This window comes from Mustelus asterias, chromosome 11, assembly GCF_964213995.1.
Source record: "Mustelus asterias chromosome 11, sMusAst1.hap1.1, whole genome shotgun sequence".
Taxonomy (NCBI): Eukaryota; Metazoa; Chordata; class Chondrichthyes; order Carcharhiniformes; family Triakidae; genus Mustelus; species Mustelus asterias.
This window is the reverse complement of record NC_135811.1, coordinates 61,660,760-61,684,508: the sequence shown is the minus strand read 5'-3', so window position 1 is coordinate 61,684,508 and position 23,749 is coordinate 61,660,760. Positions and strand designations below refer to the sequence as shown.

The window sequence follows — 23,749 nt, the reverse complement described above, 5'->3', positions numbered from 1 at the left end:
TCTTTTGATTGCGACATTTGGTGCGTTAAGAATATGAATGGAGCTGTGACCTTGCCGCGCTGTGACCTAAGGTCATTGGGCGGTGGGTTGTATAGAGCATAAATGTTGGCAGTGGCCTGTTCCTGTTTGTCCACCCTGCAAACTGAGTTCACATTACAATCACCAGGGAAGTGGTTTGAGCAAATTGTTCTGTCTGCAGGCTGACAAATCCTTGGGTCTGGATGGACTTCACCCTAAGGTCTTGAAAGAAGTGACTGAGATAGTTGATGCATTGGTTTTAAACTTCCAAAGTTGGTGAAGCTTTCGTTATATTGGAAGATAGCAAATGCACTGCAGTGAAGCAGTCTGGGAGCAATGTCCTTGCAGTGAAGCAGTCATGATTTTAAGAAGTTTTTTTTTCTGGAAGGAGGGGTTAACTGAGAAACAATACAAAAGTGAAAGTCAGGGTCATTATAATCACATAATACAAGTAAGGTGTCGTTTGTACTCTGTTCCTCATATGCAGTATCCTGCTGATGTACATACTGATCCCAAGAGGGAGTTTGGTGCTGATTGACCCTTTTGTGCCAAATGTCTTCAGGTGGCCCTCAGTAAAATGTGGTGTTAGATTTTTTAAAATTAGATTCTGCAATAAACTTTCATTTTGATAAGAGCGAGGAGTAGGTAATTCAGTTCCTCGAGTCTGCTCTGCCATTCAATATGATCATGGCTGACCTAATCTCGGCCTTCTCCACCTCCCTGCTCACTCTCCTCCCCCTACTAATTAAAAACCTATCTATCATCTCAAATTTGTTGTAGTGTCCACTGCACTCTGGGGTAGAGAATTCCACAGATTCGCGACCCTTTTGACTGAAGTAATTCCTCCTCATTTCTGTTTTAAGCCTGCCACCCGTTAGTCTAAAACTGTGGCCTCTCATTCTACAATGTCCAACATCTGCTCTGGGTTTACCCTGCCACTCCCATTTAGCATCTTACATACTTCAATTAGATCTCCTCTCATTCATCTAAACTCCAGTGAATATAGGCCTAAACTGCTCAATCTCTCCATAAAACAAGTGAACAAAGATAAATCTCTGGGATTAATATAACTTCAAAGATGTGAAAGTAGCTTTTCGTTAATTTTTAACCTGTAGCAAGAGTATCTGAGGGTTAAATACGAGAATTACACAGCTATCTCAAGAGGGAAAGTTATGAACTCAGCTTGGCTGAGGTAACTTGCTAGATGCCAAGCAAAGAAGGCACAGGAGGGAACTTTGGGTGTCAACTGGATTTATTGGCCTAGATTTGACATTGCATTGCACTATCATTATCAAATACCTTGGGGAACCTGAAGGAATGATAACCTTACGTTTCAGCATGTCATCAAAATGTGTTTTTCCCCAGCAGGTGGTCTGCATTTTAAGTTAGCTTCTCTATCCGCAATAAATCTGTTTAAGATTTTTGCTGTGATTCTCCCGATGAGAAGCTAAGTGCTGCCACCAGTGGGAAAATTGGAGAATTTATCGCTGGTGCTGGCAGTGCTAACCAGGTGGGATTTTGATTTGATTTATTATTGTCACATGTATTAGTATACAGTAAAAAGTGTTGTTTCTTGCATGCAATAGACAAAGCATACAGTTCATAGAAAAGGAACTGTAGCGGCACGGTAGCACAGTGGTTAGCACTGCTGCTTCACAGCTCCAGGGACCTGGGTTCAATTCCTGGCTTGGGTCACTGTCTGTGTGGAGTTTGCACATTCTCCTCATGTCTGCGTGGGTTTCCTCCCGGTGCTCTGGTTTCCTCCCACAGTCCAAAAGATGTGCGGGTTAGGTTGATTGGCCATGCTAAAATTGCCCTTAGTGTCCTGGGATGCGTAGGTTAGAGGGATTAGTGGGTAAATATGTAGGGATATGGGGGTAGGGCCTGGGTGGGATTGTGGTCGGTGCAGACTCAATGGGCCGAATGGCCTCTTTCTGTACTGTCGGGTTTCTAAGATTTCTAAGAAACTAGAAAGTGCAGAATGTAGTTTTATAGCTAGGATGTGGAGAAAGATCAACTTAATGCAAGATGGGTCCATTCAAAAGTCTGATAGCAGGAGGTAAGAAACTGTTCTTGTGTTGGTTGGTATGCGTCCTCAGACTTTTGTATCTTTCTCCTGATGGAAGAAGGTGGAAGAGAGAATGTCTAGGGTGCGTGGGGTCCTTTAATTATGCTGGCTGCTTTTCCGAGGCAGCGGGAAGTGTCGACAGAGTCAATGGATGGGAGGCTGGTGGCAAAAGAATCCCAACATGAAACAAGCCGGTGAGCGTGGCTCCACTGAGATTGGGACGCCCTTTTGAAGCGGCACAGTGGGTATGGGAGCATACAGGGTGGCAGCCTCAAGCCTGGTAATTAAAATGAGTGATGATCAGGTTCTTGCCAGCTCTGGGCGAGAATCTGATTGGGGCGGTGGAGTGGGCTAAGAGTTGCATCTGGTTTGATTCCAGTGAGAATCCCGATTTGGTCCTTTCGCCCGATTCAAAGGACCATTGTGAAACCGCTTGGGGCTAGCGGTCCAGAGAATCGCCCCCTTTGGTCTGAGTCACCAGACCAGCTCGGCTAGTTTGAAACAACTACAAGTTTCACTGCACAAGTCTGTGTCTAGAGAGATGGTGAATGGCATCCTTGTATGTATCAATTTGCTGTTCCTTCCTCTCAACAAAATAGCCCATCTGTTGGTTTACTCTGATTGTTGGCCTTCTGAAAATTTATTCAAGTATCTTGAAGAGAGGAAGATAGAGTTGAGACTTGATGCATTGGTACACTTTTTACTTAGATGTAATGGTTCAGTACTGTGATCTCTGCGTCTTGCTATTATTTTGCCTAGTGATCAGGCAGTCAAAGGGTACATTCCAGGTTGTAAGACCAACTTGTGGGAACAGCTTGTGATGCTGAACCTGAATATATAACAAAAAGGCAATCAATGCCTGTTTTGGTGGACCTGTTTTGTAATAAATGCAATCTTTGTTTCCTAGTTTTGAATCCTGGTTTGATGTTACAAACATAACGGAAAATGTTGAAGATCTAGTTGCCAGTGAACAAGAACAAAACATTCTGCACATGCTTCACCAGGTAGACTTGTTTAATTATGGAAATGTTCTCTTAAATACTCCAGTTCTGATTCTGAAGATTGTCTTTTAATATTTGTATTTTATTCTCCTGCCTCCAAGTCTTCATGTTCAGGACTATTTTTCTAATTTGAAGCTGTTTTATTCACTTTTTCATCTTTCCAATACCTTTTCATACGCTGAATGAGGTACTTTTTATATTTTATCAAGCACATTTTGCTTGCCAGTCTGCAAAATAATCTTTCAATCTATGGATATTTTAACCATCTTTGGGTCTGTCTATATTAGTATTTTATATTTGCGCAAGCTTCCTTTCTGCCAAATGTATTTCCAGACTTATACAGAAAAGTATAGAACTGAGTTCCTGTGTTTGCATCCAGGATGGGTACTAATAGTGCAAATTTACTGTAGTATCTCCATTTGCATTTACAGCCGCTCAATCAGTGAAACTTCTGTTTGTAAATTCTTCCAAGTTTAAATGTAAATATCAAGTTAAGCTAGTTACGAAAAGAAACCCAGGGTCCATCTTAAAATGGAGATTTAATTATATCTCCTTTCTAAAAGCCACTTCATTTGAACACTGCTTGGTTTGGCAGTGACAGTATGACAGTAGTAAGCAAGATTAGAAGGCAAAGTGAAGACAAATATAAATAGGATCAGATTGAGAATATTATTTAAAAAGACAAAGAGCACTCTATCTAAATGCACGCAGCATTTGCAACATGGTTTGAAAACATAAATAAAGGTAAGTGATTTAATTGCTGTTATGAAAATGTAGTTATAGGGTGACCAAGAAAATTTGTCATTTAGGAAGGTTAAGCAAAAAGAAGGAGCTGGGATAGCGCTGTTAGTAAGGGATGAAATCGGAACATTAATGAGAGGTGTTAGATTGAAGGACCAAGATATAAAATCAGCTTGGGTAGTGCTAGGAAACAGCAAGGGGCAGCAAACATTGGTAAGAGTTGTTTGTAGGCTATCAAACTATTGGCATGGTATAAATCAGGACACTGGAACTGCAGGTAACATGGGGAAATAGAGTAATAATAGGTGACTTCATATAGAATGGGTGAATCTAATTAACACTAATGCTGTTGGAGATGAATTCCTGGAGTGTGTACAGGGGGAGGCGATGGCCTAATGTTATTACCGCTAGACTATTAATCCAGAAACTCAGCTAATGTTCTGGGGGCCTGTGTTCGAATCCCACCATGGCAGATGGTGGAATTTGAATTCAATAAAGAATAGCTGGAATTAAGAGTCTACTGATGACTGTGAAACCATTGCCAATTGTTGGAAAAACCCATCTGGTTCCCTAATGTCCTTTTTTAGGGAAGGAAATCTGCTGTCTTTATGTGGTCCGGCCTACATGTGAATCCAGAGCCACAGCAATGTGGTTGACTCAACTGCCCCCTGAAATGGCCTAGCAAGCCACTCAGTTGTATCAATCACTTCAAAGTCTCAACAAAAGAAATGAAACCAGATGGACCACCTAGCATCGACTTGGACAACAGCAAAACAAATAACTCTATCATAGAAACCCTACAGTGCAGAAGGAGGCCATTCAGCCCATCGAGTCTGCACCGACCACAATCCCACCCAAGCCCTACCCCCACATATTTACCCGCTAATTCCTCTAACTACACATCTCAGGGACAATTTTTAACCTGGCCAATCAACCTAACCCACACATCTTTGGACTGTGGGAGGAAACCGGAGCACCCGGAGGAAACCCACGCAGACACGAGGAGAATGTGCAAACTCCACACAGACAGTGACCCGAGCCAGGAATCGAACCCGGGACCCTGGAGCTGTGAAGCAGCAGTGCTAACCACTGTGCTACCGTGCCGCCCTATAAAGTACCATATCGACCTATAAAGTGCTCCTCACTAACGTCTGGGGGCTAGTGCCAGAATTGGGACAGCTGTCTCAGACTGGTCACTCAGCCTGACGTCGTCATTCTCACAGATTCATACTTTACAGACAACACCCCAGACACCATCCCTAGATATGTCCTGTCTCACCGGCAGGACAGACCCAGCAGAGATGGCAGCACAGTGGTATACAGTTAGGAGGGAGTTGCCCTGGGAGTCCTTAAAATCAGCTCCGGATCCCATGATGTCTCATGGCTTTAGGCTAAACATGGGCAAGGAAATATCTTACTGGTCATGTACCATCCTCCTTTGGCTGATGAATGAGTATTCCTCCATATTGAGCAACACTTGGAGGAAGCACTGAGGGTGGCAAGGGTGCAAAATGTACTCTGGGTGGGGGAATTTTCAATATTCTGCCACCCTCTGTGCTTCCTCCAAGTGTTGACATGAAGAATGGAATCCTTTTCTCAAGCAGTATGCATTTATTTCCTGCTGTGAACTTTGGCATTCTTGTGTTAGTCCTGGTGAGAACAAAATGGAAAACCACAACGGTCTATTTCTACTCTCATTCTTTAGTTCCAACCTTATAGATAAGTCCCATAATAGAACTGTGAGTGTGACCTTTTTTCAGTCACTGGAAAATCATTAAATCTAATAATCCATTACACGCCATATGGCTCGACATGCATTTTATGGAACAGCATGTTCATCAACTCAGAGTATTGGCACTGGGAATCTGCTTGCTGTAAATATTTACAGTGCATTTCCTGCTACATATCTCACTTCCCATGCCAGGCTTCTCAATTATTAATTCATTTTCGTATTCAGCAAGTCACAACCTGATAACTAAATGCAACCAGTGCATATAAATAAATCAAACCCTGAATCAAGAAGGATTCACGTGAATATATGTAGCTTCTAGCAAGCAGAGACAACAAAATTACCTTTCTGTTTTACAGAACACAAAGGAGCTGAAGCAATCATATTGCTCAGAAAATCTTTAATATTTCTAGCTTTCTTGTCGGTCTGATTGAGAGTTGGAGGTATGCCTGATACTACAAGCCTAAAGCAATCAGCAGGTTGAGATAACAGATTTCAACTTGCTTCAGTTTCTAACAAGTTAAACAAAAAGAACAACTATAATGGGCGAATTCCTATCTAAGGGGAATTTCTCAAGGTATGCCCCTGGGGAGTCTTGTATTCAGTCCGTCACAGCAAACACAAAGACTTGCGAAAGACAGTATGCCGTTAAAGACGTTTTATTTAACCAACAGGTATTGAGAGAGAGATGGTCAGAGGATTGTAACCTCTCTCTGGCATTACATCATATGAGCACAACAGTTATACATTTCTGAAGATTTGATCTTCCCGCCCTACCTGTCATCCAAACTGGATGATCCAATTACATTAATACACTTTATTACTTCGGCCAACAGCACTTTACCTTCCAGCAGAATTAGGAATTCATCGGTCAACTGAATCCATAGACTCTTTCCCCAGGTTGCCTAGTAGCTTCACCTACACAAATCCAGTAGGTTCCAGGGTTGCTCCTAACACCTGCAGTCCTGAGAACAGTAAGGGAGTCATCTTCTTTGTCTGTTTCCGAGCCCCATTATCAGTGGAGGCTGCTTTGCAGCTATTCATTCCAGCTAGAAGCTGAATTCTTCTTTTCATTTCAAAAACCATGGTAATATAGCTGCCTGACCTGCCTCCGTTTAGGTATATGCTCTATATTTATTCCAAAAGAATGCAGTCTAATGTTTCTCATTATGCCAAGGGGTAAATTGCTTGTTGACCAAAGCTTACAATAAAATATAAAAATACAGTTTCAATCTATACTTGTTCAAAAATGGTTATCTATGTGCTTATACAGACAATACCTTCGTAGCATATAAGTGAGGTACATTGTGATACCTTTATTTATAGCACACTGTAGTCCCTATTTTAAGTTAATCTGCTTTGTTTTAATAGTCTCAAAGCGGGGGTTTCAGTATCTCCTGCTACACTGTCAAATGTGTTTAAGTTTAGAGCCTGAAGGAGCCACGGTTCCATTGGAACACTAAAAGTCATAATGTGGAATGTGTACGATGGCACATACTAACTCTTGATGGTTTAGGTCCTGCAGTGCCAGGATAGATTGGTGAGAGAGGTGTTTGCAGGCATATAGGTTGACAGCGGGTTTACAGTTTGCCTTCCCTTACTGCTACTAATCCTTGGGAAATTGCACGTTTGCAGAATCTGACTATCAAAATGAAGAAGTAAAAAATACAGTGCAATTAAAGGTGAATTGTGGTTATCCTGTCACTAAATTTACCTGAAATGGTGTTACTTAGCCCTAGTATTCTTTTTGTTATAGTATTCCCTTTGTTATACAATACCACCTCTTGACTTACTGTGAGCAGTGCAAGGGAACATTTTGTTTTTCAGTCGTGCTTAATTGCAGCAGTCACATTTATCATTTCTAAATGTATTGTAACTAGGCAAACAACTTCTGCCTTAATCGTCTGATTCTAATGCCTGATTCTAAATTCTCTAAACTCTTCCTCAGCAGCACATTTACTAACCCAACTAGGTTCCAGCAGCCTCTAGGAGCTGTATACAGTTTATACCCACGATTTTTGATGCTTGCAATCTGGTTCTCTTCTCCTTTCTTCTGTTCTCCCAGCTGTGCCTTGTACCTGAACTCTGCCCCTCTCTTATCAGGCCTCTTGCTGACAAAACATCCTCCCTCTGTTGGTTTCTAATTGGGAACAAGTGGTCAAAATTCTTCATGTTGGTATAGAGTTGGCAAATACAGTGAGATTGTGCCAAGTGTCTCAGCTAAAGCTGGTGCATCTGCTACCCCACACATGAACACAGAAAAATCTTCTGCTGAAAGTGGCTGATTTACAGTTGGGAGCAATAATGGACCAAAATGGGTTCAAAGCAATTTATAATATGGCCAGTTAGTATTAAGCAAAAATGATGATTTCATTAAATGTTAAACCAAGAAAGCAACAGAACAGCAAACACAAAAAGACAAATTTAAAGGTAGGAGGTGGGTGTGAAATGTCTCAAATGATAAAAATTGGGATAGTTACTGAACAAAGAACAGTACAGCACAGGAAAACAAAATGGGACTGCACAGATGGAGCACTAAACCGGATTTTAAAAGCTCTGAATAACTTGTGGGGTAGTGTTAAAACCAGGGAGTTGGAGCTAGTAAAGACTAGAAGTTAACAAAAGGAGTTGAGAAAAGAGGTAGGAGTTTCCAGGGAAGATAATGCAGAGCACTGTGAACAAATGCAGGATTGCTGCATCCATAAAACCAGATTACAGGTGACAGTTATAATAGAGAAACTTCTATCCTTTCGATACATTGAGATTAATCTTCTCAGAAACTCTATTCATTGCTCCTTCAAACTCTGTAAAGGAACTCTCAACTTGTCTTGCTTGAACTGTGCCACCCACGTCCTGTCAACATGAGGCTTTCTCCATCCATCGGTCTCTGCCTTCGCTGGCTTCCTGTCTCCTGACACTAAATTCTAGAAATCTTGCCCTAATTTGTAAATCTCTTCAGCCTCCCTTTGTCCCTCATTGGAAGATGATGGTATAGTGTATTGTCAATGGGCGAGTAATCCAGAGACTAGGGTAATGCTCTGTGGAAATGGGTTCAAATCTACCATGACAGTTGGTGGAATTTAAAATCAATTAATGAAATCTGGAATATGAAGCTAGTCTCAGTAATGCTGACCATGAAACTGGTCAATTGTCATTAAAAACCTTTTGGTTCACTAATAAGTCTGCCATACTTATTGGTCTGGCCACATGTGACTCTAAACCCACAGTGGTTGACACTTAACTGCCCTCTGAAATTGTCCTAGCAAGCCCTAGCACTCGGTTCAAGGGCAATTAAGGATGGGCAACAAATTCTGGCTGTGCCAGTGACACCCATATATTATGAAGGAATAAAGAAAAATCCCCTCAAATCTTCTGTGCTGTCAGTGTTCTTGTTTTACCTTTGCTCCCAGTGTTTCTCATTGGCTGATGAGCCTTTTACTGGTGCCTTGGTAAACCCTGCAGAATGCTGATTGTGAACTGTATCATACTACTCCCTGCCTCAAAATGTTGACCGTTCTGGCTGGCTGTTCACTCATTCACCTCTTTTGACTTTGGAGTACCTCAATGTTCTATTACAATGCAGATCAATGTAATTTAAATTTGTTCAGTGTCCAGGGCTTGTTGTTGAAATTTAAGAGGAACCAGACTGACGTTTGCAACCAGGAAGTGTGAAAAAGTGGAGTTTTATTTTAATTTTTCAATGCAACACTGGAACTGAATTCACCCAGTGTTTACTGAATGTAGGTGTTTGTTTGTTCATGTGTTTTACATGGTGTAATATTCCTGTCTGAGACTTGCTGTTAGCAGTGCCCTGGGAGATTTGCGTGTAGTCATTGTTTCATGTGGAGTTTGTGGCCAGTCCAGACCCATGGGTGACTGACCTATGAGTGCTCCACTGAGCAGAGAAGCTCACCAAATATCCCTGGGATCTCCATAAATGGCAAACTTTGAGTGACAGCTGTTATCCAGCAGCTTGAAGTCTGTGCACTCATGGTTATCAAATTCTAGATGGAATATTATTGATGTTGCAGATCCTAACTCCATTCCTGCTGAGGAGATTGAAATCTGATGTCACGGTGGATATTCCTCCAAAGCGAGAGATTGTGGTTTATGCACCTCTGAGCGAAAAACAGGAGTCCTTCTACACAGCTATAGTCAACAAGACCATTACAAAACTGCTGGGACAGGAGGTATGGGTGCATTATAAAACAATGTGGTGAGATGTTTAATTTCTGTGAGGTTTTAAGTTTGCTGCAATTATTTATTCTCCTCTCATAGCCCCAGCAGGAGAAACCACAGCTGACCCCTACTGGTCGACCAAAACGTCGAAGCAGGAGACTGGTGAATTATACTGAATATGATGATTTGGAGAAGATGATTGCTGTGATACAGCAGAATGCCCATGAGCAGAGGTTGGTGATGGAGTGTGGGTTGCCCTGATGGGCTCTGAACATCACCACTTGATACTTACTGATGACATCATGAATTGATTGTCTGCATTCTTTCTTCTGAGTTAAAAGGTTGTGGGGTCAGTCCCCACTCCGGGACATCAACACTAATATAGGTTGACACTTCAATGCAGGCCTGATGGAACTCTGCACCGTTAGAAGTGCCATTCTCTGGTGGTGGAGATGGTGGTTTGGGTAAATGTGATCTGGATCTGTTGTCATTGTGTCTTGGTCAACATTTAGCCTTTAAGTGCCACCAGAAAAATGATTTAACTGGTTATTCATTTGTTTTCTGTGGGATCCTGCTTTGCATAATTTTACCTTTATGATAAATTATTTGGTTATAAAGAGTTTAAGTTTGCAATATATTATAGAGGCATGAAACAAACTCTGTTTCTCTTGATCAGTATGTGGCCTTTAGTTATGTTTGGTCAAGGGATTAGAGTTTAGAATGGTCAATATCAGAGTGGCTACAAATGCTGCCTAACATGGTGCTGAGCTGTCAGGGCACACAGTAAGATGTATCTGACTGTTTGTCACCTCTGCCACTATGGTGGACAGAGGTGATGTTTTCACCCTTGTTTGTCTGTAAATAATCTAGGCAAGAATTCTCCAGCTGTTTACGCCAGTGGGGTTCTCTGGTCCCCCTAGTGGCACACCCCTTGCTGCAAGTTTCCTGGCAGCGTGGGGTGGCTTCAATAAGAATTCACATTGACACCCAGAAGGTGCCGCTGCCAGTGAACGGCATGCTGCCGAGAAAAGTACTGAGGGGGAGAACAGAGAATCTCGCCCATAATCTTAAAACCAAATGGATGGATGGGCAATACATTCTGATTTAGCCAGCAACAGCCATTCCATAAATGGGATTTCAATGAAACTCGCTACACAGGATGTAATCTAAAGAAGAACTGATTAGTTTTCGGTGAGGATCCAACTATTGGTATTTTTTTTAAAGGCTTCCATTAACATTGAACTGATTATTTAGAATGCTGTGGGGTTTTAAAAATTTACAATGCTGTTGATTATTTAAAAATGTTATAGTCTCAGCTGCTGTGCTGCAATTTGTTAGAGCTGTCAAAATGAGCAGTGTTTTCAGAGCTAGTTGTTGGATGTAGGCTTTAAAATAGACAGGCAGTGGGCAAATTTGCCCTCAACCGTTAGCCCCCAAAAGACTTCAAAAATGGGTGCCCTCTTACATATTAATTTATATTATGGCTCCATGGTCCAAACTAGACTGGACAGTTGCAGTTGTAGACAATTTGTTGAAAGCCGGAAAATAATGCAGAGTTGATTTTTGAGGAGCAGTGAGTGTGGGAGAGACAGAATCTGAGTAGCTGCTCATCCAGTCACTGATTCCTTCTCTCCCATGCTCGTTGTTCCAGATCCTCCAATCAAAGGTTCTGTCCTTCCTCTGATTGCTCCTCCATAAATGGATTGGAGGAGCAGGAAGGAGGGAACCTGTGATTGGAGGTTGAGGAGCAGTTATCTTGACTGTGTCCGCCTTGTTTGACTAATAAACCTCAATGTCCTTCAGGAGGCCAAGAAGAAGCTGAAAAAGGATAAAGGAGATGGCTGGAAACCCACTGGTGTGACTGATCAGGCCTGGGGAGCTGTCTGTACCAAGAATGTCTGTGGGCCCTATTTTACCATTTGGAGTCTAAGGGCTGGATCCAGCCGTAATAGAGATCCGAGCCCGGAATCCTCTTTGCAGCGTGTCCATGCGCTTTTTGCTGGCTCTGGTCTGTTCCGCACAGTGGGCGGGGCTTAGCGCTGCCAGAACGATTGGAGCTCTGAACTGCGCATGCGCAGTTCGAAAAAAAATCTGAAGCAGCGCGCCTGGGCGCAAAAGTAAAAAACAGCAGAGGGGCGGGGGAGGATGGACTTGGGAGAATCTTGCAAACTGAAAATAATGTAGCATCTTCTTTGTGCTGCCTAATTATCTATGGGAAAGGTAATTAAACTACAGTGTCTTAGTGAGCAATTAGTGACCTGTATAATACAGTTGTGATCTGTAACTGGATTGTTGATGTCCCTGTAGCCATGAGCCAGGTGCTGAAATGTTCAGAGTCATGTGGTGAACTTGGAAGAATTGTCCCCGTGGTGGAACTTGATTGGAAATAAGATTCAAGGAGATTACTAAATCTGGGAAATCAACCATAGTGAAAAGAAGTTTGTATTGGCAACTCTTCTCTCACATTCCATAGCAGATGTGCCCCTACTTATGAATGTGATTTGCATGGGCATCGTTGGGTGCAGCTAATCTGCCTCTGGAGCAGCCTTGGATCCCTTCTTTCATCTTGTTTTCATCTGAACATTGCACAGAATTAGAGGAATTCCCTTAGGAAGATAATGTCAAAATTATAATCGCAGGAACTAAAAACCTGACAGTCAAAAATTTGGGAAAATATTTCAAAATATATGTCCCCATCCATATTTTGAAATATTTCCCCAAATTTTTAACTGTCAGGTTTTTAGTTCCTGCGATTGGGGGGGTGTGGTCGGCCGGGGTGGTTAGCCGGGGGGGGGGGGGTGTCTGCGAAGGATGGTCGAGCAGTTTGGGCTTTGGAGGTTCCCCTGCAGAATAGAAATCCGCTTCGGATTTTTATTCTGCAGGTCGCTTACAGCGCGGATCTGGAACGGACCAGAAGACGGTAAAGTGGGATTTGGCGGTAGAGTTGGGCGCGCGGTTCATTAAGTCGATTTAAATGCATGCTAATGCATGCGGACTGGACCCGTGCCCGAATCGGGTGTCGGTAAAGCCGCGATCTGTTCAGATTCGGGTGCAGATCGCGACGCTCGACTTTACTGTGATTTCGCGCCTGAAAACGGGTGTGAATTTTTGGTAAAATAGGGCCCTGTGTCTTTGAGGGCAGCAGCCAGTGCAGAGAAAGTCCATCCCATTTGAATTTCTCTGTAATCCAGTGGTGGAGTTACTGAGAATTTGAATGAATCGATTGGACTCCATTTTGAAAGTAGTGTGCGTTCTTCAAACAAGATTTTGTAGCTCAGCAACACCGTTCTTTCACATTTCATGGATTTTTTTTCTACAAATGTTAATTTTTATTTTGTTTTCTGATATAGTGAGCCCTTTATCAATGTCATTTTAGGTTCACCAATGGATCTGGTGATGTCTTTCCTAATCTGGTTGTTTGTGTTTTGGTGGATAAATGTACTATGGCGTAATATAAGACCACAGCAGTACCAATTTTGATTCCTATCTTATGCTGGGTAAGTGATTTCAGTGGAAGTGTTGGTAGGGGATGGTAGCAGAATTGTGTTTTGTATTGCTTGTCTAGTGAAAGGAGATAAGTTCTTGATCCTGTCATTGTCTAGTAACTTGCAGTGGTAAAGTTGGAATTATTTTGATCTCTAGTTGGAACTGGGTTTCCCTTGATAAGGTGGTGGTGCGCTGTCACCTTGAACTTGCCATCGGTACAACCACAGTGCCTTGCATTTGCAGGATTTTGACCCCGCAGCAGTGAATAAAAGTCAATATATTTCCAAGTCAAAATGGTTTGTTTGATTTGTAGAGAAGCTTCCAGATGGTGGTGTCCCATGTGTCTGCTGCCCTTGTCCTTCTAGATGTAGTAGTCATGGGTTTGGAAGGTGCTAACTAAGGAGCCTTTGGTGAGTTACTGCAATACATCTTGTAGATGGTACACATGGCTGCTACAATATGTCAGTAGTGGAGGGAGTGAATATTTGTCAATGGCATTGCAATCAAGCAGACTGCTTTGCCCAGGATGGTATAGTTTTGTAGCTGCACCCATCCAGGCAAGTGGAGAGCATTCCATCACACTCTTGACTTGTGCCTTGCAGAAGGTGATGGGCTTTGGGGAGTCAGGAGGTGAGTTACTCACCACAAGATTGATTCCCAGCCTCCAACTTGCTCTTGTAGCCACAGTATTTATTTGGCTAGTCCAGTTCAGTTTCTGGTCAATGGTAACCCCCAGGATGTTGAAAATGCAGGATTCTGATTCAGTGATGGTAATGCCATTGAACGTCAAGGGGTGATGGTTAGCTTCTCTCTTGTTGGAGATGTTAATTGCCTGGCACTTGTCTGGCATGAATGTTACTTTCCATTTGTTAACTCAAGCCTGGATATCATCCAGGTCTTACTGCATTTGGACATATCCTGCTTCATTCTCTGAGAAGTTGTGAATGATGTTGAACATTGCAATCATCAGTGAATGCCTTTACTTCATGCCTTATGATGGAAGGAAGGTTATTGATGAAACGGCTGAAGATGGTTGGGCCAAGGACACTACCCTGAGGATTTCCTGTTGAGATGACCTCCCAACAACCACAATCATCTTCCTTTGTCCTTGTTATAATTCTAACCATCAGAGTTTTCCCATTGACTCAGTTTTGCTAGGGCTCCTTGATGCCACACTCAGTCAAATGTAATCTTTATGTCAAGGACAGTCACTTGTTTCTGGAGTTCAGATCTATGTTTGAACCAAAGCAGTAATGAGGTCAGGAATAGTGACCCCTGCGGGACCCAAACTGAGCATCAGTGAGCAGGTTATTGCTGAGTAAGTGCTGCTTAATAGCACTGTTGATGACCTCTTCCTCACTTTACTAATGATCGAGAGTAGACAGATGGGGAGGTGTCGGGGTTTTTACGAGGTGCCCGGTATTGCTAAAACTATGAACAATACAAGACTCATGAAGCCAGTGTCACAACTTAAAGAAACTAATTTTGACCAGCAGCTGCTAGGAGAAATCGATCAAATGGTCGGAGTCTCTCTAGAGAGAGATCAGCCAGACCCCTCTGCTGAGTTCTGATGTATACAGTTCAATTGTAGGTTTTTCTTATCAATTACTCCTGCCTTCCATTAACTTTAAATCAATCATTTTCAATATACCTGTCATGCACTCTAGTCAATTGCATCTCTCCTTCCGTCATCATGGTATTTCATTAGTTAATTAAACACTGATGCCTCCTCCTCCCTTGGCTTAAACTAACTTCCTCGTTGCCTGGTTACCCTAGACACTGGCTGCAAAGGTTAAAGTGTATGTTCCCATGTAGTTCACTGTTAAATCAGATGACCTCATGACTCCCCATCTGGGCATGCTCCCATCTTTCCTGGACAGTGAATAAACTCTTCATGAAGTCTGATTAGGTGTTCTAATTGCTCCTACCATTGGATGATGATTTTCATTCTCAAGGCTACAGAATTCTCTCGAATATGGTCTTGATCTAATGGACTTTACCACTTGCTTTACAGGATTTGCCTTTGGCTAAAGTGTATGATGGTTCTTAAAAAGTACATTAATACATTCAAAATATCACAATCACTTATTTAAATCCCTTCATTTCATATTTATGTAAACTGCCCCATTGTCAGCTCGTGAGTGAGTCTGTGTTAAAATCATATCTGTGAAGTCATTGAGCTTAGTGTAGGTAGTTCTGACAGTACCTTAATACTTAATGGTTTTTAAAGTTTATTAGCCTATCAGAATTCACGCCTACAGGTGGTAAATGGCTGGGTTGGATTTGTCCTGCTTTTTGTGTACAGGACATATCTGGGCAACTTTCTACATTACTGGGTAGATGTCAGAGCTGTAACTATTGGAAGAGCTTGGCTAGGGGCATGACACACTCTGGGTCACAAGCCTTTGGTACTCTGTCTCCATAAGGACTGTGTGGTGGTCACTCCTACCAGTACTATTATGGACCGATGCATCAGTGACAGGCAGGTTGGTGAGGATGGTGTCAAGTATGTTTTATCCCTCTTGTTGGTTCCCTCACCACTAGCTGGTGTTCCAGTCAAACAGCTACATCCTTTAGGACCCGGCCAGCTCGGTCTCTGGTGGGACTACTGAACCACTCTTGGTGATGGGCATTGAAGACCCCATCCAGAATACATTCTGTACCCATGCCACCCTCAAGTGCTTCCAAGTGGTCTTCAGCATGGAGTATTGATTCATCAGCTGAGGGGTAGGGGGTGGAACATGGTTATCAGTAGGTTTCCTTGCCCATGTTTGACCTGTGACTCTGGATCCCATGAAGTCTCATAGTAAATGTTCAGGACTTTCTGGATATAGTGATGAGGTGACACATTTTGGAGGATCAAATTGAGGTGAGTTAGACTGTAAATGCAGAAGCTTTAGGAACATTAACATTCAGAGGGATCTGGGCTTGCAGGTCCACAGTTCCCTAAAAGTGGCAACACAGGTGGCCAAGGTGATTAAGAAAGCATATGGCATGCTTGCCTCCATCAGTGAGGTCATTGAGTACAAGAGTTGGGAAATCATATCACAGCTATATAAAACCTTGGTTAGGCTGCATTTGGAGAATGACATGCAGTTCTGGTCACCATCGGAAGGTGTGGAAGCTTTGGAGAGAGTGCAAAGAAGGTTCACCGGGATGTTGCCTGGTCTCGGGTATTGACTATGACGAGAGGTTGAATAAACTAGGGTTGTTTTCACTGGAAAGATGGAGGCTGAAGGGAAACCTGATGGAGGTCTACAAAATTATAAGAGGCATAAACAGGATGGATAGTCAGGCTTTTTCCTAGGGTGGAAGTGTCAATTATAAGGAGGCACAGGTTTAAGGTGAGGGGGAAAGTTTAAGGGAGATGAGAGGGGGAAGTTTTTCAGAGCGGTGGGTACCTGGAACAAGCTGCCAGAGGAGGTGGTGGAAGCAGGCACATTAGCAACATTTCAGAGGTATCTGGATGGGTACATGAATAGGAAAGGAATAGAGGGATATGGACCGAGTAAGGGCAGGTGTTTTTTTTTTAGTTTAGTTAGGGCATCGTGATCGGCACAGACTTGGAGGACCGAAGGGTCTGTTCCTGTGCTGTACTTTTCTCTGTTCTCTTTGTTCTTTCAGTACAACTCCCTCCCAGCTGTATATCATTGTGCCACCACCTCTGCTGGGTCTGTCCTGCTGGCAACACAGTCGCACTCAGAATCCCAGACACTACCACCATCATTCCAGGGTATGCTCTATGTCAGGCTGTTGCTTGACTAGTCTGTGAGACAGCGCTCCCAATTTTGGCACAAGCCCCCAGATGTTAGTAAGGAGGACTTTTCGGGGCCGATGGGGCTGGGTTTGCTGATGTCATCTCTAATGGTCAATTTCAGGTGGTCTGTTCCGTTTCATTCTTTCAGAATTTTTAGTGATTTGATACAAGAAGTTTCCTGGCCATTTCAGTATCAGACTTGTTGCTGTGGGTCTGGAGTCAGCTTAAGCCAGACCAGGTCATGATGGCAGATTTTCCTCCCCAAGGACATTAGTGAACCAGATGGGATTTTGTGAGAATTGACACTGGTCTCATGGGCATCATTTAATTTTTTAATTCCTGATTTTTTTTCTTTTAAATTTAGTTCAAATTCCGGCACTTTCCAAGGTGGGATTCAAACCCAAGTCCCCAGATCGGAGACTCTGAATTGCTAGTTTAGTGACAATTCCACGACCTCTTCAGTGAAATGGAAGCTCTTAAAAGAATGATTTATTTTTTTCCCCCAGCATTGTAGTTAATGCATCAACCAGGCACACACAGCCTTGGAGGAGCTGCATAATTGTAATAACATTGAGGTAACAAGCGCTCGATTGAGTACCCTCTTCAGATGTTGATCTCTCGTGGCACAATTTGGAATGCGGTCCCTGGTTCACGTTTTACTGATCTCTGTTAGAAAATGGGGGTGAGGGTTTTCATCGCACGGTTATCTTGCTGATATTCAGTGGAGAACAGCAGCCAGCATGGAAGCTGCTAGCACCCACTGAACCACACCCCAGTGAGTCTCGGCATTCAGGAGCAGCAAGTGGAGAAACTGGATTATTGGCTGGTAGAAAGTCTCCATGTGGTTGGGGGGGGGGAGGGTATTGTTGCTGGACTATTAATCCAGAGACCCAGGGTAATGATCTGGGGAGCCCGGTTTGAATCCCACTGAGGCAGAGGGTGAAATTTGAATTCAATAAAAGTCTAGATTACTATGAAAGCATTATTTGTTGCAAAAACCTATCTGGTTCTCTAAAGTCCTATAGGGAAGCTGATAAAAAACAAGTTGGCTTCATGGTTTTCAACAAAAGTCTATTTGATAAGTGGCTGTGGGGACTGGGGTAGAATTCTAGATGGGCATAACAAACCCACTTGCTGGGCAGTGACCAAGATGGGGAGCATTGACTGGTTATCCTCCCATCTGTCCAGTAATGAGTAATTTGGTCTTGGGTGCCCTAGATGAATAAGCTAAACCGTTCATGATGTTCATTCTGCAAAACCTAAGTGGTTTAATACCACAGCCTGTGGTATAAGAGCCAAGTACTGTGAATGATGGAAATCTGCAATATAAACAAAATCTGCTTGGAACTATCTGGTCTGGCAGCCTCTGCAGAGAGAAACTGAGTTAATATTTCAGATCAATGACCTTGTATCAGAAAGGCCATTAAGCTGAAACGTTACAGCTTGTGATACTCTCTGAACCACTGGATAATTGTCACATCATATTATACTGTAATGTATGTAGCATCATGCATTACTGTCAAATGTTTACGCCACTGGCACATTGGTTTGCAGTGACCTTGGAGGAAACACTGTCTTCCTTTCAGTGAAAGCTCCATTTGAAGCTGAATTGCTATGATTTTTGTAATGACCACTTGAACCTTAAGCAGTTGTATTACCTTAGCTTTATATGGCCTCTGCTTCCCAGCCAATTGAGTTGTTCACTGTTTATAATGAAGGGAAGCAACCATTTTTTACACAGCAAGATCCCACTACCAATGCTGAAAGAAAAAGCCCAGATTAATGTTCAGTACTGGATAAATATTGACCAATGGGGAGCTTTGCTACTTTTGGAAGATGGTGCCATGACATGTTTTATATCCTGCTGAGACTAAACATCGTCTGAAAGATAGCACCTGCGGTGATGTAATATTCCCTGAGTACTGCACTGGGGTGCCAGTCCTGGATTGTTGTGCTGCAGTTTCTGGAGTAGGGTTTGAATTGGTGATGGACATCACTGAAGCAGGGCTGACAGAGTAACAAGTTATTTCTTAGTTGGTTGTCCTGAATGTAACTTGCTGTCTCTTATATTCTCTCACAGGCCTGTGTTGGATGTGTATATCCCACAAGATAAGGAAGTCCACCTGAAATTGCAGAATGTGTTGATGCTACTCAGGAAATGTTGTAACCACCCATACTTAATTGAATACCCACTGGACCCCAAAACCCAGGAGTTTAAGGTGAAAACCGTTTGATTTCCTTATCATCCTCAGTGGACTCACAGCATTTAGTATTCCATTTTGAACCAAAATTCCCTTCTGCTTCTGGCATGGGTGATCTATGTTAGTGTATAATTCAGGCTGTTTTAGAACATAGAACATTACAGCGCAGAACAGGCCCTTCGGCCCACGATGTTGCACCGACCAGTTAAAAAAAAAAAAACTGTGACCCTCCAACCTAAACCAATTTCTTTTCGTCCATGAACCTATCTACGGATCTCTTAAACGCCCCCAAACTAGGCGCATTTACAACTGATGCTGGCAGGGCATTCCAATCCCTCACCACCCTCTGGGTAAAGAACCTACCCCTGACATCGGTTCTATAACTACCCCCCCTCAATTTAAAGCCATGCCCCCTCGTGCTGGATTTCTCCATCAGAGGAAAAAGGCTATCACTATCCACCCTATCTAAACCTCTAATCATCTTATATGTTCCAATAAGATCCCCTCTTAGCCGCCGCCTTTCCAGCGAAAACAATCCCAAATCCCTCAGCCTCTCCTCATAGGATCTCCCCTCCATACCAGGCAACATCCTGGTAAACCTCCTCTGCACCCTCTCCAAAGCCTCCACATCCTTCCTGTAATGTGGGGACCAGAACTGCACACAGTACTCCAAGTGCGGCCGCACCAGAGTTGTGTACAGCTGCAACATAACGCTACGACTCCTAAATTCAATCCCCCTACCAATAAACGCCAAGACACCATATGCCTTCTTAACAACCTTATCTACTTGATTCCCAACTTTCAGGGATCTATGCACACATACACCTAGATCCCTCTGCTCCTCCACACTATTCAAAGTCCTCCCGTTAGCCCTATACTCAACACATCTGTTATTCCTACCAAAGTGAATTACCTCACACTTCTCCGCATTAAACTCCATCCGCCACCTCTCGGCCCAACTTTGCAACCTGTCTAAGTCTTCCTGCAAACTACGACACCCTTCCTCACTGTCTACCACACCACCGACTTTGGTGTCATCAGCAAATTTGCTAATCCACCCAACTATACCCTCATCCAGATCATTAATAAATATTACAAACAGCAGTGGCCCCAAAACAGATCCCTGAGGTACACCACTTGTAACCGCACTCCATGATGAATATTTACTATCAACCACCACCCTCTGTTTCCTATCCGCTAGCCAATTCCTGATCCAATTTCCTAGATCACCCCCAATCCCATACATCTGCATTTTCTGCAGAAGCCTACCATGGTGAACCTTATCAAACGCCTTACTAAAATCCATATATACCACGTCCACTGCCTTGCCCCCATCCACCTCCTTGGTCACTTTCTCAAAAAACTCAATAAGGTTAGTAAGGCACGACCTACCTGCCACAAAACCATGCTGACTATCACCTATCAATTCATTACTCTCCAAATAACTATAAATCCTATCCCTTATAATTTTTTCCAACATCTTGCCGACAACAGAAGTGAGACTCACCGGTCTATAATTCCCGGGGAAGTCTCTGTTCCCCTTCTTAAACAATGGGACCACATTCGCTAACCTCCAATCTTCTGGTACTATACCAGAGGCCAACGACGACCTGAAGATCAGAGCCAGAGGCTCTGCAATCACTTCTCTTGCCTCCCAGAGAATCCTTGGATAAATCCCATCCGGACCAGGGGATTTATCTATTTTCAGACCCTCCAGAATATCCTGCACATCCTCCTTATCAACTGTAATACTGTCTATTCTACTCCCCTGCAACCCAGTGTCCTCCTCAGCTATATTCATTTTGACTGTTGGAATAGAATGGCCAAGCTCTCCTCACCTTTCTATGTAATTAACGAAGTAGGAGAGATATTCCATGTTAGCCCAAGGGCCCTCTGGGCAATTGTGCCCATATTACTGCCCATCCTGAGATCAACTAATTCAGCTCCAGTTGGAAATTAAACATAGAGCCTTCATAGTCTATAGAATTCATAGTCTGGTGGATAATGTCAATTCATTTTGAGGTTTTTCTGCTGTAGAAAATCAGGGTGGCAGAAACTGAACCTCATGAATCAGTTTTCATTTTGAACACTGCAAATGGATGAAGGGAGCCTTGTTTTAAACCAAATGATAACTCGGATATACAGTTCACATATACCATTTTTATGAAGCTCACACAGTATACCAGGCTTTTAACTCCTTAATTAATTTTCTGTTAAAATTATAACACCAATGTTTATTGTGGTGGCTCTTGTCAGTGTGATAGTGGAATAATAATTCTACCCAGAAGGCAGTTGTGAACTTGCTTTGGTGCGTGACCCAGGTCAGCCCTTGCTTCATTAAATCCATTTGACAGGGGTCTATTGTGGTGTTATCTGCAAGTGCCCTGTTGTCCTTGCTAGCATACTCTGCTGGAGAGGAAGTATAAAAGAGTATCATCCATGCAGCAAGGAATACTAATTTTCTTTGACGCAGAGATGTGTACACATATCCAAGGTCAGCAGAGTGTAGGATATGCAGCCTACCCTCAGAGCTGCAATGTGCTGCATCATGGTACCTAGTTTTAGTAAGAGAACAGAAAATTATTTGTTCTTAACAAGTTTGGAAGGCCAACTTTTTGCAATTCACCAGTTTCCCAATAACTTTTATTATTGTATTCAGAATTTCCTTGGTGAAAATGTTTTGGGTGTAAAACTGAACCATGTGTACTCTCCCAATCCCCTGCCCTTGTATCCATACCCTTAAATATTTTTTTAAAAAAGTCCTTTCAATGGGTTATTTCTTCCCATTGTTTCTAGTAGGACAATCCATGCCCCAACAAACCTCTTCTAATCTCTTCCTTCCTCCTTTTGCAATGATTTTAAACTTTGTACTTTTTAGTAACTCACTAGCTAGTGGAAAATCTTTCCCCTCTTATCTTACATAAACTTCAACATCTCTGAAATCTCCTTGACTTTCTATGTTCTAGTTAAAAGCAGCTCCTTTTTCTCTGGTTTCTACCTTTTCCATTCTGGGTGTTACGTGGCTCAACCCTCACCATGGCAAGAAGATCCTTCCTACAGTCAGAGCCGAGAAATTGGGCATGATATTTTAATTGGGCCCATCCAGTGATCTGTATATATTTAGTATTTTCTCTTTTACTTTATAAACCTATTTATAAACCAACAATCAATTTTATGACTAACTTTATTAACTGAACAATTGTTTAATTCCAAAATCACTGTAAATTTGGGGTTTTTTTGCATTCTTTAGGCATGTATCACTGTACACTTTCAATCTTTGTCCTGTAGATAGATGAACAGTTGGTGAAAAGTTCAGGAAAAGTTCTCATTTTAGACCGAATGCTGCCAGAACTCAGCAGAAGAGGACACAAGGTGAGTTGTCCATATCTCTTCCTGCATAGACTCAAATTGCTCATTCTTTGAACAATGTTACTTCACTCAAAGACAAATGGGAAATGCCTGAAATCACAATGCTTAGGACCAAAGTTAACCAAAACAACCTCAAAGATCGCAAGTTACTCCCAGTTCCTGGTGGGATAATGAAGCTGAATGCTTGTTGAAATGTGACCTATTGCAAATCAGTCCAGTGAGCCTTGCCTCAAGAAGGCTACTTTTGGCAAGGGCTTGGATTGAAATTGCAGTGATTTTCTGGAATTTGCTTCTTTCAGCTAGTTCTTGGGTAGTGTACAAGCTCAGTGAGTCTATAAGACGCAAGTATGTGTATGTGTGTTAATATTTACCCCAAATTTATCTTAGGACATCATTAATTGTGCTTTTAAATTTTGTGCAGCACACTAGTTCTAGGACATCCCTATTGGGTAAATGCAAATTACACTGAAGACATTGACTGCTACTGCTGCTTGCAATATAATCAACTGAGTGAATTTGGAACAGAAGCACACTCCAGCTCATCTACAGGCTATGGAGATCAGACAGATTATTACTGGTGAAATCAGCCAGTGCTGGACTTTGCTGTAAGAATTGTAGTCTTGGGCCCCATGACCAATGTACTTACCTGTGCCCATCTGGAGTGTTATGGGTGTGTAAAAACATCTCAGCTTGGGTTAATGGTAAAAGGTGCATTTGAAGCATTGAAGAAAAGGCATTACACCAAGTGTAAAGTGTTTTGCTGAGACCACACCTGGAGTACTGTGGGCAGTTTTGATCTCCATATGTAAGGAAGTATGTACTTGGAACTAGTACAGCAAAGGTTCACCACATTGGTTCCTGGAATTAGTGTTCTTGTGTGATGAGAGGCTGATTAAGTTGGGCTTTAGAAGTTTAGAAGCATGAATGGTGATTTCATTGAAGCATATAAGATTCTGAAGGGGTTTAGCAGGGTAGACATCAAGAGATAGTTTCCCTTGGCAGAGGAACAGAGAACATAGACACAGAATAAGGGGCTGATCATTTAGAACTGAGATGAAGATGTTTTTTTCACTCAAAGGGTTGTGAATCTTGGAATTGTCTATTTCAAAGAGTTATGGATGCTCTGAGTATAGTTAAGGTTGTGGGTGTCTCATTGAATCAAAGGACATGTGGAACAAGCACGAAAGTGGAGTTCAGATT

The 23,749-nt window shown here is 42.5% G+C and overlaps 1 protein-coding gene across 1 annotated transcript in view; it reads left to right on the top strand.

Moving 5' to 3' along the window:
• hells (helicase, lymphoid specific) overlaps positions 1 to 23,749 on the top strand; it is a 63,306-nt gene that overhangs the window by 28,954 nt on the left and 10,603 nt on the right. The window contains exons 13-17 of the mRNA XM_078223680.1: positions 2,994 to 3,090; positions 9,589 to 9,747; positions 9,836 to 9,969; positions 19,060 to 19,198; positions 22,469 to 22,552. Coding sequence (XP_078079806.1) covers positions 2,994 to 3,090; positions 9,589 to 9,747; positions 9,836 to 9,969; positions 19,060 to 19,198; positions 22,469 to 22,552 — 613 coding nt within the window. The remainder of the gene's footprint in view (positions 1 to 2,993; positions 3,091 to 9,588; positions 9,748 to 9,835; positions 9,970 to 19,059; positions 19,199 to 22,468; positions 22,553 to 23,749) is intronic.